Source organism: Porites lutea, chromosome 11, assembly GCF_958299795.1.
Source record: "Porites lutea chromosome 11, jaPorLute2.1, whole genome shotgun sequence".
Taxonomy (NCBI): domain Eukaryota; kingdom Metazoa; phylum Cnidaria; class Anthozoa; order Scleractinia; family Poritidae; genus Porites; species Porites lutea.
In genome coordinates this window covers 26,089,720-26,109,959 of record NC_133211.1, presented here as the reverse complement: position 1 = coordinate 26,109,959, position 20,240 = coordinate 26,089,720, and the positions used below count along the sequence as shown (strand labels likewise).

The following is a 20,240-nucleotide window of genomic DNA, read 5'->3' as shown; positions in this document are numbered from 1 at the left end:
GAATACAGGTGACACAGATTTCTTCGCTTAACATGTGCTCTGGTTTAGTCCAATGACCTATTTTACGCATACTCTTACATCTTGCACTCACACTGAAGATGCCAGAGGGTGATTTGTGCCAGAAAGAAAAACCAAGCCCATTTTAAAACTTGACTATTCCAATGGAAATGCCCTAGCAATTACAGATTTGGAATTCAATATATTATTGATTTTAAAAAAGGTTTTTGCTTTTTAAAAGAATCTCAAATAGCGTAACATAGCCCTTTTAACACCTATCAAAAACCCCTGGATAAACATAAAATAATGTCCCCTTATGTCAAACATGTCCCCAATCAGTCTCCAGAAGATGTGATGTAACAAAAGCAACTGTGTTAAATATTGGCTAAATATTAAAGTACTATTGTTTTATTTTTTATTTTCTATCACCATAACTTTTTTAAAAATCTATTTACAGCATTAATAACCTTAAAATAGGTTATACTCTATTGCAGTAAAGTAGATATAAAGAAAAAGATCATAAAAGTTGGAGTAGAGAAAAAACAATGAGACTAGTCAGTTGACATAATTTGCGGTATAAGTTAAATATCATTGGTTTTTGATTTTTTCCCCTTTTCTGCTGCTGATGAATGCTTTAAGCCTTCTTCTGTACTCTCTGAACTAATTTAACACACATTAGCAGTGTCTTCCAATCAGGATAGTATAATTTTATTAATCCTTTCTTAGACTATTTGATCTAGCAGAGAAGCAATAATTTAAAAGTCACATATTGGACAATAACGAAATCCTGTGGTTGGAAATGCTGACTGTAAAAATCAAATTAATGCAAATGGCATCTGACTTACTTCGTTTTCGCTCGATAAGGATATTCCTCGTGAGAATTTTTAGATGTTAAGAAGAATGTCTGGGGTTGTAAAGCTCCAAAGAATAATTCTTAAAAGTAACTGTGCTGTTTCTGAGTGATAAATATTCCTGAAAGGGGAAAAATACCTTGCATATTGGTGCAAACAAAAGAAGCAGCCACTTACAGTTTTGTATTTCACATATGAACTTTTGCGCTTGCAGCGTGTAAATCAACATTTGCTTCTTCAAAAGAGGCTGCCCTCAGAAAAGTTTGAGGAATTTTGACTCCAATAAATAACGTCTGGTCTGGAAAAATGAATGTCGTTTCTAAAACATTAGCGGGCCGCGCTGATCTAAAACATATCAACAACTTGAACCTTTGGTGGTTTGCTTTCCTAGATGATGACTGACAAACTTTAAATGTTGGAGGTGAAACACGCAATCAGAACACATTTTTTTTTGTCTCATGTCCACACATAAATGCAAGCAACTGTAGTATGAAAGAAATTAAAAGTTAATGTAACATTGTGGTATGTCCTGACAACATTCCTGGCTTGTCTGACAAAATACGTGTACTGACTTGTGTTCTTTTTAAAGAGAATTAATTTGCAGCCTTTCCAACCTTTTTTAAAGCTTAAATAGGAAAGCTTTTTTGTGTTATCACAACACTTCTCAGACTTGCGTGAACACAGCTCCATGTACCCACACAAAAAACTGAACTGGTACACAAACCAGTGACCAAGTCCCCTAGTATTCAAATGGTATTGTACAGAACCTGATGATTTCAATATGGTAGAAATCACTGGTACAGTATTTTGTTGATTTATTTGTTCCAGTCTCTGATGACTTATTACCATTTTAGCAGCTGTTATGCCATAACTTTTTTTCATGAGAGATATTGTCAGTCCTATTGTCTTGCACATCTATCAGTTTCTACGAGGCATTCCCTCACCAGCACCCGTGCATGCATAATGCCTGAAAGACAAACATACATGTAAATGCTTTGAAACAAAGGACTGGACTATTGCTTATGATATCCGTACACTTTCCTCCTTCCCCTTGAAGACTTTTCTGCTTACCCCTAAAGATTACATATAATATTGCAATCCCTGAAAATCCGTAAAATATTGGTCTATTGCTGGGAAATTTGTGACTGCAACATTTTTCATTGATTGCACAGTCCAAAAGTGCCGTTCTACACATTTTAATGTGCGAATTTTCGTTTCAAGTAATGTATTCCTTTGTAATAGCGCCAGGATTCGAATTATTAAGACTTGACACCGCGACAACACGCACCAGTTTATGGTTTTAGTATTGATATAAAATTATTGACATTAAAATTAATAGAGTGCTGTAAAGTTATTTGTTATAAATAGATTATAAAATTAATATGAAAGGATGTTCCTCAAAATTAATAATATCAACAGAAATTTGATTCGCTATAAACCTAAAAACATTGATTCCCGTCGATAGCTCCCAAGTTTCACTATGTAATTCAGGCTTGATACAGCAATGAAGAAATGCATGCATAAAATTGAGAACATGCCTTACCCCTGTCCTTGACAGATGGGCCAATCTGCCTTTTTTCCAGTAATATCCTCTGTGTAATTATATTCTGATAGGGAACTGCGTGCGTGTCAAAAGCCCAGGAATAGCCCCGGGGTGGCAAATGCCCAGCCCCTGGGCAGTGCAAAATTTGCAGATGCCCCACCCCAGGGACAGAAAATGCGGGCAAATACCCCGCAGTAGCCCGGGGGAGGGGGGCGCTGGGCGCAGCTGGAATTGACGGATGCATTAAACCTGGGGGGTGGGGGGGGGAGTCAGATATTATTTACTGCAATTGTGCATCTTTTTTTATATTCTTATAATTTAATATGAATTTTGTAACTTTTGATATGTATTTTATCAAGCGAATAAAGGTTATTACTACTATCGTGCATATTTCCCAAGAAATACTTATAAAAGAATGTTTTGTGTAATCGCCTGTCGGTGACGTCTATCTACCGTTTCTCACCTTTCTTTAACCGCTCCGCGGCATTTTTACTACCAGCATACGTGGGACGAATATCTTTGCCTAACTCCTCAATCACGGCTAAGAGTTCAGAGTATTTTCCAGGGGAATTCTGGCTCGGTGCAACAGAAGATTGAACAGAAGCTGGGGTGGCAGAAGAAGAACCGATGGCTGAAATTCAAAATCTTTTGATCAGTAAAAGAATCAGAAGAGATTTATATCATTCTCGTTTGAATCTCTACCTTGCGCAGGTTGTTGTGCTTTGCTCTCCATTTAGGAAAATCTAATTTTTTATCTTTAAAGCTTGAACAATGGTCAAATGTTCTTTGTGAATCAAAATGGCGTCGTGTTACTCCGGGCGCGAAGAATGCTGGGAGTTCCTTATATTTCTGACCAGCAGGGGTGGGGGAGGGAAGAAGGGTCTATGAAAAATTAAACTTTAGGCCTTGTTCACACGTCCCGTGTCTGTCTTTCATTTGAACATTTTCTCCGTTTTCAAAAAAAAAAAAAAAAATGGCGAAAGTTCCCGTCCGCACGCATCGTTTTCGAATAGTTTGAAATATGTACCCCGATTACAGTGGCCCCTGATGTTCGGGTCAAAGGGATCCATGAACACTAGGTTCAAGAGGAAGGAGGGTGTGAGAAGGCCTTAGAGCGTTTTCGCGGGAGGCTAATCCATCGAAATCCAACACTGGACCAACATGTTTTATACGTCTACAAGATTATTCTCTCTTGCCGTCAGGAACGGGGGGGGGGGGGGGGAGGGGCGTGACCTGATCTCCCACTCCCGCTCCTCCGAACTTCTCCCCGAATACCGTTCTATTTCCCGCGTTCCGTGCCAAGCTTTTGGCGAATCCCGCTTCCAGAATAGCAGTCAACCAAGTCAAGACATTTTGCGTTTCCTAAATCCCGCACTGTATTTCTATCAAACCCCAGGTCCCTAGAATAACCTACAAGACATAAAACAAGACCCTAAAGCATGCTATACAGTCGGCCGGTTATAAGGTCTACCATTAAATAAACAAGACGTCTGTGTTATTTAAGGTGGGGTAAAAACTATGATCAACCTTACTCGAGATGCATTATATTATACCTATTTCGCAGGCTGAGGCGCTTTGCAACGAATCATCAGATGAAACACAATCGCGATCTTCAGCAGTCCCCTGATTTGTAATTGCTCCTCTCCCAAGTGCTGGTGATATCCTTTCTAGCATTCGCTGCATGCGAGAAATGGCTGCAATCGGTTGAGGACACGAATCTAAAGGCATTTGATCCGCGTAATCACCAATTTGCTTGTTGTTTTCCGCTTCTTTGTCTGCTTCAGTCTTAGAAAGCTCCATGCCGAAGGGCGCTGTAATGCCATCATTCGATTTATTCATTGCATCATTCGTTTTAATCATCAGTGGAGAAACTTGCAAGGTGGCTGTGTTTTGAGTTGAGTAGCCTCGGGAACAAGACGAGCCTTTAGGAGGTCCAGCTCCCTCCGGTGAAAGCATAGTTTGGTCATAAGCTGGTTCTAATTTTCGAGTCGCATTGGCAATGGGTGTGGCCCATGTTTCATTCCATGATGGCTGCCTGACACAGTGTTTGCTGTTGTTTGGGAGAGAGGCTGTTATAAGCCTGTCACAAAGCTCACTTATCAGGTTTAAAGAGTTTGTTGAATATTGGATATCAATTCCAGGGTCTGATTCTGATTCCAATGTCGAATCGAAGGCAACTTCATTTTTTATTGCTCCTTCAATAACTGTGCCATCAAAACGTTCTTCAAAGGATGCAACTTCTTGTTCATTTGTGGACGATAGTGTCCCAAATGATATATATTCGATTCTATCCCTCGTCAGGCAATCTCCCGAGACAAGTTTACGATTTTTCATATCAACAGCTCTTCGCTCCTCGTTGAATGAAGAAACTAGCTTATCCAGGTCTCGTAAATGTACACTGCTGGTACTTTTAGTACAAAAATCACCCCTAGCCATTCTGTCCAGCTTCTTTTTGTTGTATTGCTATACGACTGAGTGACTCCCGTGTTGGAAAGGAGTGTTTCAATCACACATACTGGTGGACAAAAATAACGGCAAAAGTATAAGTTATCGTATTCACTCATTCATAAAACATTCATGATCATACAAATTTATCGAGGAAAAATCTGATAGAACTCCCCTTTTCCAAACCAGATCGAGAAAGAAAAGAGCTAATGTTGCAAGTGCGAAAGAGAACAAACGTTGCTTTTAATATTAAGAGGGACAATATTACCCGAATTTTCTGGAGTCTCCGAAGGTCTGTTATATTTTTGTGTAAACTACGTTATAATCAGTATGGCACAGTGACACGTTTATAAACCGGACACGTCCACAGAAACCTCGATCACCAACGACATTAGGGACCTTAAACAACGACGACGGCAGTGAAAACGTCGCTAAAAAAGTGAATTTGCGTTCTTTCAAACTTCATCGCGTCTATATGGACCCGCTCAATATGTCAAATGCAGGCGACTTTTCCTGGAGTTGAATTCTTAAACATTTTATTCAAGTTCAAAAAGAGGAAGGAAAATTCGTCGTCGTATGTCCATGTCCTCCATAAAACGTCACACTAGGAGGTTTCACGTCGAAGTCGTGCAGTGGGCGTCAAAGAAAGGTACTAAAAAGCGTGATGCACGTACAGAGCTGTTGTTTTGATCATTAAACGTATTGTTGTTTGAAGTTGTCGTCGTCGTCCTCGTATTTGCTTAAGGTTGCTATTCTCGTCCCCTGAGCCCTTCGTTTCTTTTGGGTAACGGGGCTATGGGAACGAGAACGAAACAACGACAACTTGACCAATGACATGCCAGGGATTTGCCAGGGGCAAACTGCATGGGCATCGGAAGTCGGTTTCAGTCTTCTCTTCGCGCTTTTGGAAGGAAAACACAAGGTATATACAAGGTGAACACTTTATATACAAACCACTGTATACAATTACAATTACTCTGCTAACTGACAATCTTTCTCGGCCAACTACGCGAAATACCAGGGATTACCAGAGACGCTAACAAAGCTGTACACTTTCCAGAAAGACACGCTCTGCTAACGTGGTCAAAATATACCGTATTTCCCCGAATAAGCGCCCACACTCTAATAAGCGCCATCCCTCCGCTGCTGAAGGCCATAATATCAAATAAGCGCCCCTCCCCCTCACCCCTCACTCTCTTAAATAGGAGGGAAGGGATTCAAGCCAAAACCAGCTTTTATTGCCACTTTATTTCAACTTTTCAGGCGTCGACTACACTGGAATTAGTAAAGGAGAATAGTTTCTTTTCCTTTAAGTCACATCCAGTTATTTCTATATCCATGCGCTTGCAGAGTTCTTAGGTGCGTTATCTTTTCTTTTAATTTTTTCCGATTGCCGAGCTCTGGGTAAATGCTGTGAACTTCCCAGGAACAACTAGACCATTCTCTACTTGGTTTAAAACCAGCGGGCGCTTATTCGAGGAAATACTGTTTGGTCAAAATGACATTTGACCATGTCATAGAGGTATTAATAAGTGTCCAACACTCTTGAGCGTTAATGTTTCTTCTTGAAACCAAACCTGACTGGCTCCGACTTTTGCAACTTTCATGAACTGCCTTCCTGCTAGACTGCCGAATCAAAAATTAATGACAAAAAACAAAAACGAGCGACCTTGCTTTGCTGTTTTATGCGGCATTAGAAATCATGCTGGAAATGGTTTGGGTCATTTCCATTCCCAGTTTTTCACTCAAAGACTTTTCAAGGTAGTTACTTTTAGCTCGCTTGAAACACATATGGTACATCACTACAGAATGTCAAAAAGCTTTTAAAGTCGTGTCAGTCAGCCGGCTGCAAGACCGTATAGAATTTCCGTGCTAGTATAAATACTCCCATTTGAAAAGGGTGATATTGTTTTCTGTATCTTCTTTTGAATCTGGTGACATAGACATTCAAGGTTAGTTTTTTATGTAAATTATATTCCTTGTTGCGCGTAAACCAAATGAAGACGCTTGAAGTATTGAAGAGGTTGTCTGGATTCAGTGATCCGTGGTGAGTCGAATATTTGTGAGCAGTGCTTTGTCAAAGTTCTGCCAAACAAAATGTATTAGCTTCTAATGTAACCAGTAAGGACTATTCAGGGAGAGGACGAATGCGTGTTAAACAAAGGCGAAGAATTCTACTTTGTTTTTTACTATACAGCAAATCCTGTCAAAGGAAAAATAACTGCACGAGCCGATTTAAATATAACCTTACATATAAATGAACGACTGGACTCCATGATAGTCGTCGATCAAACTGGTAACGTTATGATGAAATAAGTCGACTCTTAATGAGAGTTTTTCCCTAAACTTCTGCTAATAGATAGAAAGTTGAAATTTCGAAGCAAAAGAAACTCCTTCAAGCCGACAGAACGTTTCAGGTTATTCATACGACTCGTGACACCTGAAAACACTGAAAACATTTCAGTGACTTTAACTCCGATATGATTAACGCAACCATCTTTTTAGGCCTGGGGTACTTGATAATATTCTTGTTGATTATAAAAGGTAACTTTAAAGAGCTGAATTATTGAATAAAACAACAAAGAATCGGAATTATTTGAAAGAGAAAGCAGACTTACCTCGCTGGCGAGTTAACCTCAGGCAAGTTTCATTTAGAATTTTTATGACAGCTCGACACATGTGATTGACGTTCTCAGTTTTCTATGATTTATATGCGACATGTGTCAATCAGCGTGTTTAATAACATCTCTGAACATTCATCTTTAATTTTCGGCTGTGACCGGCTCCGAAAATACGTAAAGGAATGTTACGCTGGCTTAAACTCCTTGCCAGAATGACCTATTTTTGACGTATTACTGAAAAATAATGTCAAAAGGGACCAAATTGCATCTGTACTGTAGTTCCTTGTTTTAAAATCTTTTTCTGGTTGATCGCACAAGGTTATGCAACCGGCTTGAAATGTGAAACCGAAAAAATCACTTAAAATTCAATGAATAGTTATACTAATATTTTTTACTTGAGGCATTGCGTCCCGATCTCCTTTCCAGCGGATCATTTTGAAAGAAAAGAAAAGAAATATCAGAGAGGCAAAAATTCCCCAGAACGTCAACAAAAAACAGCGATTTGAAATCATTTTACCTGCGTAAAAAGTTACATGAAAAAAAAAACACACACTCAGTCGTCTTGATTGGCTCCTCTGAGAGGAACTCAGTTTTGTTTGTCCCTGGAAATTTCACGTTTGCTTATTTAGGACTTTTTTAATTTGTGTAAATCATGTGATTACTTATTCTAATTAACATATTCATCTTACCGGGACTAAACGTACATTTCAAGTACTGAAGTAGCGTATGGACGATAAAAAAATTAATGAAAGATTACCAGGCCTTGTTTACCTCCCAAAATTTTGCATAACTATGGTCTTCGATTGTCTCTTGGGACAACTGTAATATCCAATTGGAAACAATGGTTATGTAAAATAGTTCGCGGGGTAAACAAAGTTCATTATGGATGAAGAGGAATGATAATGATTCCGATTACGTCAGTCACAACACAGGAGAAGCTCTAGTATCTCTTCAAGAACTGACGAAAATAAGAATGCTTTCGGAAGTAAAACAAAAGCACAGTATCAAAGCCTAAAATGTAGCAACTAATTATTATGAGCTGGAAGGCACTAGCCTGCGAAAACAGCCTTCTCCTCACTCTTGGCCGCTTGAGACGTTTCGCCGGGAGGCGAGGAGCGAGGAGAGGAGAGAGGGCTGTTCGTAGGGTCAAAGTTTTTGATTAAGAGAAACTGGAGCTACGCGTTTAGCAAGTGGTGCGCATCGTTGGTTGCAACTTTCGAACAGAAGAGGGCGTGGTCGATCACGTGACCTGATAATTTTGATTTCTTTTTTCAAGTTTTTTAAAGGTTAGTTGAACTTACCATCTATTATTCCTGGGGGATTTCTTAAACAACGGTTTTTGGAAACTTTGCATAAAAATAACAAATGACTTAGAACCAGGTCTTAGTCTACTTGAGAACATCCTTAACGCTCCTAGAGTAGGGAATGCAAGGGTTGACGGAGAATGTGACTTGATTCACAAAGATTACCTTAACAAAGTTGATTGATATGCACTCTTCCTGTTACTGACGAAAACTTCCATGCAGTTTCTCATAAGCACGAGACTTTCGCTGCATTACTGTATGCGCAACATTTTGGGACCATAACATCATGAGGTCAGAGAACAACGATTGGGGAGCGAATAATTCACATACGTTAAGTCCTATTACCCTTTTCCTCAAAAAAATAACATGAATACGGCCTAGACCATGAAAAGTCCGCGAACGTTTCATGAGACGACCAAAGTTCATGAAAAGCCGTTCGACGTCTCGTCTGGATGAGTTTGGATCAGGTCCAAAACGCTCTATCCGTCGACTTCAAACGGATAGAACGTCTGAAGGTCGTCTCCGGGACAAACGTCGATCTTCATATGCGACGAACTAAACTAATAAATGAAAAATTTGTACGATAATGTATATTTAACCTCGTTTGGGAGAAAGATTATTAATGACCGGCTAAAATTGCTTTTTTATAGCCTGATTCACTTGATTGGTTCGGCGCGTCCTAATATAAGTTCGACGTATACCCCCGGGAACAAACGATCTTAACTTAGTTTAGGTCGACCCAAATTAGAGTTTAGTTCGTCTCATGAATAGTTCGACGTTTGGCCTAGGCCGGCCTAACCTGGAGTTTGCCAGTGTAAGGATTCATAGAGCCTTTTCGATCCGTCTGCACAGATTAGTGCTACAATTGAAATAGCAGTGAAAGAACTAGCTGAAAAGTATCAACTTGTCAAAGGTGGGATTATTCGAAGACAAGGTTAGGATTCTGGCACCTGCAGTTTATGCCAATGAAACAAATTGCACCAATGTGAACTTAAGCACTGACAAAGAAATAGATTCTAGAAGTACAAAAATAACAGAAAGATCAGGCGAAGTAGTGGGGGGAGGTTCAACATGCGACGGAAGTCAAGATGACTGTTCAGTCTGTGGCTATTAGTGAGGTCTGTTCACCACAATTATACGAGTACTCAGAAACCGCGATCTCTCTGATAAATGGCTTTTGCACTTTATGCTTTAGTTTCCGCACTAAAATGCTCCACCCCCAATTAAAGCTTCATTTTTCTTATCAAGATGCTCGGTCGCCTCCCCAAAAGTCATATTAAAATGCTGAAGGCTAACAAAAATGTGTAAGCAGTATGACAACAATGTCATAATGTCATTGCTTAATTACCAAAGCAACTCGTAAGACCGTAACCACTGAGACAATACTCGACTCGCCCTGACTAATGATAAGACAAGGGCTTTGGCATCTGGTGTGGTGGATACTGAGATCAGTGATCATTTGCTGTTTTTTTACTGTCTTACGGTTTTTAGCGCGTAGATCGCGTTCACGAAAAATAGAGAGATTAAGATTCGCAACCTCGTCCCCAGGGCGCTTTTCCCTGGCTTTGGGGGCGGGGCGGGAAAAGGGAAAAGCGCCCTGGGGACGAGGTAAAAGCGCCCTGGGACGAGGTTGTAAGATTCGCGTTTATCGCAAACGGCAAACGTCAGACTCAAGTTACGAATTTCTCAGAATAGAAAATAAGCAGATAAAAACAGTCTTGAACGATTCCTATGGTTAAAACTGGCATAAAACTACTTCTTTTTGTGTAGAAGCAATAAAAAGTAAACGGAAAATAAGGGGAAAACTTGGTCACGTGGTACAAATTCACGTTTGCCGTCTGGCGTAAACGTGAATCTTAATCTCTCTAATATGTTTTCGTAGCCTGAAAAATTTCAACCAAGATAAATTCATGCGGGATATACATATGACACCTTTCTCCATAATGGTTCTGTTTGATGATGTAAATGACAAGCTCTTCGCCTTTGAAAAACTGTACAATCAAAGCATCGGCAGCCGAAAAGTTACCGGGCCTTTATAGGAATGGGCCCCAGATCCGGTCGACAAAGTCGCAAGGACCTATAAGGAACATGATCAGAGTCGTCTATGGCCGCGGAAATCGTAAAACTTAACACATAGGAGTACTTAGACAAAACAGTGTTCATTTTGTTTGCAAAACTAAGATCTTGGGTATATCTAATTTTGTAAAAATAGGAATCAAGTGTACCTCCCTGGTCATTATGGGAGGTTCAAAAAAAGGCCGAAACCGAACCAGCTTCAGGTTGTTATTCAACTGACATGCAAATAGCCCAAAATTTCAACTGACAACTGTTAACAGGGACGTTTACGACGAAACCGGGTTCAAGTTTGTTCTTCACCCGGCCCTTGGGCATTTTATGTTCGTCTAGCCACAAACATGGAAGTCATCAAAACCCAGCGTACCCAACCCAAGGTAGCTATTTCCCTAAGGGGAGCTATAGGGAAAAGGTCTAGTGTAACCGCACCTATTTTTTTTTTGCTAATTTAAACTGTTTGTTTTTTTTTTTGTCGACGTTCTCGTTGTCGTCGTCGTTGATTAAGCTCTCCGAAACTGGGAAAGGGATTTTTCTGGCGTCAGCCATCTTAAATTTGGAAACGTTGCTTCTGAAAACAAGCTCATTGCTAAGAAGACTGTCACTGTCAACAAACAAACTACATATATTTTTTTTTTCGCTCGTTCACGTATTCAGCAACCACGGCTTAATATACTGTTTGTGGCAACTTTAATTGTTATGCAACACATTGGGAGTTTAATCCCTATAAATGGGATACAAATATCATTAAACAAATATTTAATCGTTTGTGGTATGCAAAACATCAACGGAATACAGAAAGGTCTAAGAAACTTCCCCGTTAATAACTGCAACACACATTGCTGACAATATGTACACATGTTTCGGCGCATTTTATCTTCTAGCTACAACCTATTTTCCCTTTCTTCCTTTCGGCTTTGGGCTTTTAGGTGGGCCGGAAGCGTCGGTAGAAATACCCATTTTCTTTGCCATTTCTTCGTCTTTTGCTTTTATCTGTTGGTCCACACTGGTTTTGAGCTAAGAAAAAGGCGAAAGTTAAACACAGGTTGTCAGGTTTAGCAAACAGTGACTGGTCTAACGTTTATATCATCGAAAGGACAAGATAATGAACTCTATGAGCCTAACAAAGCCCATCAGCCATCTTTGATTCTTCCAGTTTAAGCGCTAGCCTTTTGGAGGAGGGGAGCAGGTAAACAAAACGGGAATCTATATCCTTTTTGTCCACATTACTAGGATCACAATTTGGTAACATGATTTAGAAAAAAGCTATCAGAATTACCCCATGGAAATAATTTGTTGATTGTAAGGTACTATCAGCCTGGATTATTCCAATTGACATATTTTACCATCTCGTTTCTAGCCAAAAGAAACTTCCAGTGATCGCCCCCGCCGTATTTAAAAGGGAGCATTAGCATCGACGACATGCAGCAACGCCAGCGAAATCAAATGCCACTTTCAAAAGGACTTTTTTCAATAATTTTCTAAGTTTGTCGCTATTTTTCCGATTTGCTTAAAATGTCCTTTGTAAGTGAATTTTCCTGGAATTGAATTCTTGGAGACTGAATCCAAGTATAAAAGTAGGAAGAAAACATGGTCGTGTTGTGTTTACCACCTCCATAAAACGTCCTGTGAGGGAATTTCATGTAGTAGTAGTGCAGTGACGGCAAAGAAATGTACAAAAAAGCTTGCTGCAGGTTAAAAGTTGTTTTTCGCTTATCAAAACTACTTTTTTTTTGCCGTTCTCGTTGCCGTCAACGTCGTCGTTGCCAATTTTGAAAGCTCCCTAATTTTAACGGTCCACGGGAAGTGCGAAGCGCGGGCCAGCTCGGGTCAATGATGAGGAGACGAAGAAAAACCCCTTTCTATCTCGCGCTATCGAAAATGTTGGGCTTCAACCTCAAAATTTTTTTCTTTGTTGTCATTCAACACTAAATGAACTTATCGTTACATATTATTTGTGTTTGTAAGGGAGGATTGACTGTATGAAGTTCCCACACAACATCATCTTTGGCCAGATTAAGTCACAAGTTAATTAATACCTGTTGAACTTGTTCAGAAAGTGCGGAGTTAATTATTGCCTTGAGTTCCTTTACCGCTGGGGGATCTGAAAATAAACACAAACATATTAAAATTTATTAACTTATCAAAATCCTTTGAGAAAAAGAAAATCAGCCCGGATTGTTTGCTAACATATCCAAGTTTAAAACTGATCCCTTAATTTTGACTATCAGTGGCATTTTTGACAGCGAAACAGACCAACTGGTTCGTGACTATTAAGGGTTAAATGGACGTAAGTGGATTAAAATAGTTCATCAAATTTCGTTCTGATGATCTAGCTTGATAGGTTTCCCTCACCCGTCCTCCCAATTACAAAAACTATGTTATAACGACTTCTATAAGCAATACAAAGTTTACCTTTTAAACACCCAATACTAAAGTAATTTGATTTCTCTGCCCATACTACCACTGAATAGTCATTTCTATAGTTTTTTTTAAAAAAATCTTAAGTATGACGTTTTGCACTTTTAATTTTCCTTTCTCCGTTGTACGTTACTTGTAATTTTATGCAAATATCATCTACGCCAGTTAATTGCCCGTGGTAGTAGCCAACTTGACAGCCTAAGCTCTTTTGGTCACCGTGCACATTTCACCTTTCATGATTTATATAATTTGTTGTTCTATTTTGTTTTTCTTGCTTTTGTAATGTATTGTAATCTATGAAGTAACCTCTTAATAGTGCAAATTAAAAATAAAAAATCTGAAATCTTTGCTAACAGCTACTCTCTCCAACATTGGCCATTTTAAGGTTATGCTAAGGGTTAAGGTTAGACTGAATGAATGTCATATTTCACAAGAATTGTGAAAATACAGGTAAAATTCTGAAAATTTCACGAGTAAGATGTAATTCTGCGAAATTTGACATTCATTTTCTCGGGCACCCATAAGAAATTTTCTTTGGTGTTAATTCGGATGACTAATTACATCTTTAGCCCTTGAGAAATGTATAAAACAATGCAATATGCTTTAAATTATTCTCCACTGGTACAAGGTTTTTGTCCACTGAAAATAAAAATTACTCAGTTTCCTGATGGATTCCCTCTTAATTTTATTGACCTAGTACTCTGAGCCTGTTCTTGTACTGTTTTTAGACTACAGTACACATAAAGTGCACTTGTTGCGATTTTATAGCCATATTTTAAAAGTGTCTTATGTACTGAAGGGAAATTTTAAGAAGTGTTTTTTTTTTCAATTACTGCACGCGATATCTACATTCCAGTTGTTTTGTTCAATGAGAACAGTTGTTTATAGAAATTCGAATGTGCTGAGCGATGTATTTGTCAGTACGGTCCTCAAGTCATGAAATTTGAGCCTGCCCTGATAATACGGCCACACCGTTACCACCGCCAAATTTTTTTGGCCCATTGGTGACTGTATTAATGGGGTTCCGTACTGTAAATAAGATTATAGATGATGGAAAATTGTTGTTGATTTGTTTTTTGTAATAACATTCTTGGCAGTTCTTTATAGATGCCTAAAAGAAAGAGAAAAAAAATTGCGGCACCATCATATCATTTCCTGCCTGTGCTCTGATCGTCCATGGCTCTTGACCATTAAGCACCTGAAAAACTGATTACTTATATAATTGTAAAAATATAATTCAAACCTTCCTCCTCTTCAGCTACTGCTTCTTCAGTTTTCACTGCTTCGTCAGTAGCCTTTTCAAAATAATAATAAAAAAAATTCATGGAAAGAATAAATTTTCAGCTCTGCGAAAACTATTTTGTCTTGGTCCATATTAATCATCCTTGAATATCTATTTTATCATCTGGGAAACTTCAAAGGATTGCTCTCCTCCTAATTCCATTATGTTTCCTTGCTGTTTTCAGTAGTAAATTTAAAATAGACTTTCAGTTGTGTCCCTTTTCTGTGCCTGCCTTTCTTGTCTTTCAATGCTGAAAGCAGCAATTTATGCTGTTCAAGCCTGAAATTTATTACAGGCTTTCTTTTTGCAGCTGCAAAGTAATGCCTGTGATTAATTTCCACATGTTTAAACTTTCTACCACAGTTCAAACACATCAAATTTCATTAAATTCACGATTAAAAATACACAAGAAAAGCAAGCTTGTGGCCACTGGAAAAGGGTGTATGAAGATAGTGACCAGAAACTTCTGAGTGGGGTCAGATGCCATTGAGAACATTAGACCATAAAAGCCCTACATGAAGAAGAACAAAAAATACAGGGAATAGAAGGGTAGAAAACACAATGGTAACTTACAGAAATGCCAGTGACATTACAGGAAAATAGTCAAAGGCAAGCCTAATAGATCAAAAATCTTTCTTTAAGAGTACAAGGCTGTGTTCATTAATCCACAGCCACCATCCCCCCCCCCCCCTGATGGCCAACTGTCTGAGTTGACAGTTCATTATTTCACTCTTATTTTCACTTCTCCAGGACAGCCACCTGCCTATAACATGTGGTAAACCATGACAAATTGCAGTCCCAACTGCCAAAATGACCTCTCATTTAAAACAAAACATGTACAAACTGACACACACATTGCACTGTAGCTGCTTTGTTTTATAAACAGTTATGTTCTGAAAATTTTGGTTTCTACTTCATTAATATATTTTGATACTTTTGGTTATGTATTGATATTCCACAAGTATTTATATCATTCTAGTTAAAAATGTTTTACCCATCTCCTCAAACTGGTTACACTGTGCTGCTACCTACCCCTAACAGCACCCTCTCCACAGGCTACTCAATATAATTGTCCCCAAGGTGGCACTGGTAGAGGAGTTGACTCCTTAATATGTAAGTGTATGAAGCTCATGCACTTTGCACCAGAATCTCAAGCCAGCACTTTGCACTTTGCAAGACTGATTTTGAGAAAAAAAATGACTGTAGTTCACTTAGTTTATAAAATTATTGACCAAACAGTGATCTGACCTGCTCAGCCTCTACTGTGCCTTGATTTTCCTCATCACCAACTAAAACAGAGTTTCACAAACAAGTCAATTTGCTGTAACATTATTTATGAAGCATCACATTGGCTGGGATACAGTCTGCTAAATGTACTACGCTTACTTCAGACTACTAAAAGAACGCATGTTTACTACTACTAGCCTAGAACTGAATACCACAAAATCAAAGGTAGCAGTTATTGGCACTGTACAAATATTGACTTATTGATGAACTCATTACAAGCAATTAATTGCCATTAAAAATCTCCTTAATACAGACACCAAAGGAATGAGCCAAGTGTATAATGTCTGCATCCCAAAGGTATACTTTATTGTAGACGTAGAGATTTAATGAATGAAGTTTGGTATTTTTGAGACCTAGAGTACTGTCTGTAACAGAGTCTTTGTAAGGAAAGAGTCAACAAACCAGTGGAGGCATCACAAAATGTCAGTTGTTTTCCCAGGCTAAAAAGCACGATGGATGGCTGCCTATAACTCAATTACTAAATTTTTAGTACTTTAAAAATGTAGCCTACAAATGAATGAAACTTGTTGTTACCTTCAGAAGGTTCTGGTGTCTTGGGTAATCCAACATACTCAAAACTGAGATCTAAACGTACCTAATACAAAGGAAATAATAATGTAGATATTATTGCAATCATTATGGCAATCCCAAATGAGCACCTGAACATTCAGGAGCTGAAAAATACATGGTAAAATGACATACATGGCTTGAAATTTGGATGAGTAAATAATAATTTTTTTTGTTGGTAATACATCAATGTTTTTCACTTCTCATTAGGTTTTATATGGTGTGACAACATGACAGGCTGTTTTCTATGGAAATGAATAAAAATATAAAAGCCCTAACCAAAAATCATTTTAACTTTAACATCAGACATCAGTTTTAGGACTAGTAAAAAAAGTCATATTTTTTCCTTACCTTTGGTGTAAATGCATACTTGTACATTTTAAAATGCCTAAAGTACCTGATGTAAAGAGGAAACAAGAATCAATTTGTTTCTGAAAAATAGTTATTAGAGATCTTTAGATTCAAAGACAAGAAAGACTATGAGTGCGAGATTTGACTTAAATGTTTTTCTTGTATTCTCAAAAAATAGACCACCCATCGTCTCAATTATTAAAATCATAAGATCAAACAACAACAACAAAATTGCATTTAATGCTTACGTATTAACTGCATAGCTTGTTAATTTCTTTACTTGATCAACAGAGAAGAGAGCAACACTGTACGGAGGCCTCTGGGATAAATTTAAAGGATGCATAGACATATTAATCACATTGTAAAAACAAGTTGTCATGTTCTGAAAGTTTTAATTATGTTGACTACAAAAATGCTAACCTAGTTATTTCAAAGATGGTAATTAAGCAGCAATTAACTGACCTTCACAGAGTGACATAACAGTAGCTCCTTGAAGTACTTAAACACTGGATCCACATTTCCATATGGGGTATCTGTCAATCAAGAGGCTTATCAAAGGGGCTATTTCACGCTACTTGCATTAATAAATTAATAAGTTCCGACAATTTATAATGGTCCAGCTTTGGTTTTTTGAATATATTACTAAAAGGCATTATTTGAAACTGTTTCCTGCCATATCTGTTGTAATGAATGGTAAGGATGGACACAGACTGAAACTTGAAAAAGAATCACCTACACATTATTATGTTTAGTGTTCCCTGATGAAAAGGTATATTGTAAATACAGGCACTAAGAAACACCTTAAGCCCAGAATAACTGACCTAAAACAGCATTTTTCTCATGAAGGGAAAACAAAATCAGTGCCATGACAGAGGTTTGGTATCACACACTAATTGCTATTGATAGAATTTCGCAAACATTTCTTTTGAATTTCTTCAAGAATTACTGTTCAGTTGAGCAGCTATATCAAAACACTCCACTCAGTGTTTCAACTGATATCCAGCCACCTCAAAGTCAGTGTTTTGTGGTGTCTGAATATCAGAAAAAACAGTGTATCTTGTTTTTGATGATTGTGTTACTGCAACTCTTTATAAGCAATAAAGATATTACTTTTATTTTTATTAGAATGTACTGAAAAAATCCACCTTTTTCATTGTAATGAATTAAACAATAGTCACCGCCACTAATCGAAAATATTCAAATGAGAATGTAGAAATACAGCAAAATAATATTGTAAACTTACCCACAGTCATCTCATGCACAGACTTGATAATAGAGAACCACGCTGATGTCTGTTCAGTTGAAAATTCATTGTCCTTTGCAAATTTGTTAAAGGTTAAGGAAAAATACAGTTTGTAGCAAATTACAATTAGCTGTACTTCTTCTGGGTACTTTGTACAATTAAACTTCTTAACCTCTGTGTCTTCATATTTATTTAAAGCCGTGCAGGCATGCAATTAGTGCCCATGACTATACATGAAGGTGACAATGTTTCTTTGAGGCTAAAGGGACTTTGAACTTTTCAGCTCCTAGCCAGCATTAATTTCTTATGTACTATAACTTACAACAATATATTTTGCATAAATTCTGTCATAACCAATTGCTCCCATTTTGCCACCATTACTTTAAATATTTCTGGTTTTATTTTTAGCTATATTTTTAAGGGTCTGTTTTCTAATTAAGATAAGGTTTTATTATTTTGTCAAAGAACCTACATGCAAGTAAAATCAGTTAATGTTATTGACAAATACTTTGTTTTTCTAGATATAGTTATGTCAACCTCTGAAGAACTAAAATCTGGAGACAGTCTTTTTCTGCAGTTACCCCATCAAATATCAATCCAGCCCTCCACTGATACCCGCAAATTGTGGGTGTGACTATAAGTGGGTTGAGATCAGTTTGTTGCTATTTCTCTCTCTTGCTCCAAAGGTTTTTCTCTGACTACTACCTGTTTTCACCTCTCCTTAAAAACCAACACTTCTAAATTCTACCTTGATCTGGAATGCACAGACACATTTTAACAAGTTCTTAGAACTCCTTTAAAGAAGTGTTCCATGGGAAAACAAATTAGAAATAACAATATTATAACGTAAAAAAAAAAGGTTTGAATTCAGGGGAAAATTTGAGCTAAATTCCAAACTAAAGCACAGAAAAGCTCTGAAATTAAAGCTTGATGTTATCTGGGAGATTTGCTGGCCAGTATGAAAGACCAAGATTGTGCTGTATCTGGGAGACTCCTGGGTGATCTGAGAAAGTTGGCATATATGCAGTTAAGCAGTATAGTACACGTCACATAACAGATACACAATATCTACTAACATCATTTCACACAGACTGTCAGTATCATCAGCCCTTAATCAGCACTTACAAAAGGATATTGCAATGTATAAAAATAGAGATCCACTAAAATCCCCTGTCTAAGATCATCTTTCCAGTCACTTAAGTGGAAGATATCTGCCAGTAAACTTCCATTTTGGAAAGGAAAAATATAAGAGAAAAAAAAGCCAACAATTTATTTTGCAACTTCTCCAATCCAGCTGCAGCTGTAACCTTCAAACAGTTAATTAAATATTTGGAGGTGTAATCCAGGTGTATTTCCCAAATGAAGGCTAGTAAGTGGGCCTACTAAAATAAAAGGTGACTAAAAATAAATGAACTTATTGTTTTCATTTCATTCTTTGGGTCAAAGAAATGTTGGCCTGCAGTCTACAACAACGCATCCCACCACAGGCAAGAAAAAAAAACCTCTGGTGCCCAAGGAGGAAAATAATGCTAGTTGTATCGATTAACTCCCACCTAAAATTATGCAACAAGGCTTATAAAAAGTAGGTCAAACAAAATATCATAACATAAGAAAACATAAAATAATAAAAATTAGATTTCACTTGTACGCAGGCTGTAACGAGGAGTTGAATTCAACTCAGGTAACTGAGAATCAAATTCAGCTGAAAGCTGCATATTGTACTAATGTGGGGGAACTTGAACCCAGCTATAACCAATTAGCTGAGCAACAGAAACGCCTTCCTCTACATGATCAGTATATTTATATCATTCTTTTATTGTTTAACTATTTTGTGCTGTACAAGCCATTTAGCTTATTTTTAAATTGAATACTAACCACTGAACTTCTTCTGGGGTTTCACTTCTTTGGATGTTCACTACATTGTCAAGGGTCAAGTCAGTCCTGAAAAAAATATTAAAAATTAAAAAGAAGTTCTAAGTCACCTTTAACTGTTAATGAGTAAAGATTGTTGCCTAAAATTAAACTGCTAACCCTACAGACTTACCAAACTAAGACCCTTGGTTTAAACTTTTTCCCCTACAAAAACAGGCCCAGAAGAAGAAAGTTAGATAAATTTCGAGGTCACGAACACTAAGTATTAAAAAGGAACTAAATGTACTTTATACCTCGTCTAAGGAAGGCATTTTAAAAAACGTTTTCTAACTATCTTGACTGTCAACACCCGCCATGTTTCGTTTCCAAGTTACTTATCTTGAGCC

The 20,240-nt window shown here is 37.8% G+C and overlaps 2 protein-coding genes across 3 annotated transcripts; both read right to left on the bottom strand.

The window, feature by feature from the left end:
* Positions 1-383: 383 nt before the first annotated feature.
* Positions 384-4,140, bottom strand: LOC140952070 (cyclin-dependent kinase 2-associated protein 1-like). Of its 2 annotated transcripts, none has more exons than XM_073401485.1 (3): positions 3,945-4,140; positions 2,855-3,022; positions 384-1,815 (listed from the first exon to the last, which is right to left on the bottom strand). In XM_073401485.1, the coding sequence occupies exons 1-3, from the start codon at positions 4,117-4,119 to the stop codon at positions 1,748-1,750; spliced, it is 411 nt and encodes a 136-aa protein (XP_073257586.1). In that variant the 5' UTR covers positions 4,120-4,140; the 3' UTR covers positions 384-1,747. The 2 variants fall into 2 exon arrangements, with proteins under 2 accessions (XP_073257586.1, XP_073257587.1); XM_073401486.1 differs by lacking the exon at positions 3,945-4,140 and adding an exon at positions 3,094-3,210.
* Positions 4,141-11,575: 7,435 nt separating this feature from the next.
* LOC140952551 (cilia- and flagella-associated protein 119-like) lies at positions 11,576-20,239 on the bottom strand. The gene is made up of 13 exons (XM_073401977.1): positions 20,148-20,239; positions 20,027-20,058; positions 19,858-19,923; positions 19,108-19,204; positions 17,983-18,055; positions 17,202-17,272; positions 16,988-17,058; positions 16,740-16,785; positions 16,356-16,416; positions 15,783-15,823; positions 14,496-14,547; positions 12,871-12,935; positions 11,576-11,848 (listed from the first exon to the last, which is right to left on the bottom strand). Exons 1-13 carry the CDS (start codon positions 20,163-20,165, stop codon positions 11,723-11,725), a joined length of 819 nt encoding a protein of 272 aa, XP_073258078.1. The 5' UTR covers positions 20,166-20,239; the 3' UTR covers positions 11,576-11,722.
* Position 20,240: the final 1 nt, after the last annotated feature.

Excerpts from the sequence above, each read along its gene's own strand:
- LOC140952070 (XM_073401485.1), bottom strand. The coding sequence starts at position 4,119 with ATGCCTTTAGATTCGTGTCCTCAACCGATTGCAGCCATTTCTCGCATG. Across the intron at positions 3,023-3,944 it reads CGCCTCAGCCTGCGAAATAG|CCATCGGTTCTTCTTCTGCC; the intron begins GTATAATATAAT and ends TTTGAATTTCAG. Across the intron at positions 1,816-2,854 it reads CGCGGAGCGGTTAAAGAAAG|GCATTATGCATGCACGGGTG; the intron begins GTGAGAAACGGT and ends TTTGTCTTTCAG.
- LOC140952551 (XM_073401977.1), bottom strand. Across the intron at positions 17,273-17,982 it reads TGTGCATGAGATGACTGTGG|ATACCCCATATGGAAATGTG; the intron begins GTAAGTTTACAA and ends CTTGATTGACAG. Across the intron at positions 14,548-15,782 it reads GCACAGTAGAGGCTGAGCAG|GCTACTGACGAAGCAGTGAA; the intron begins GTCAGATCACTG and ends TATTTTGAAAAG.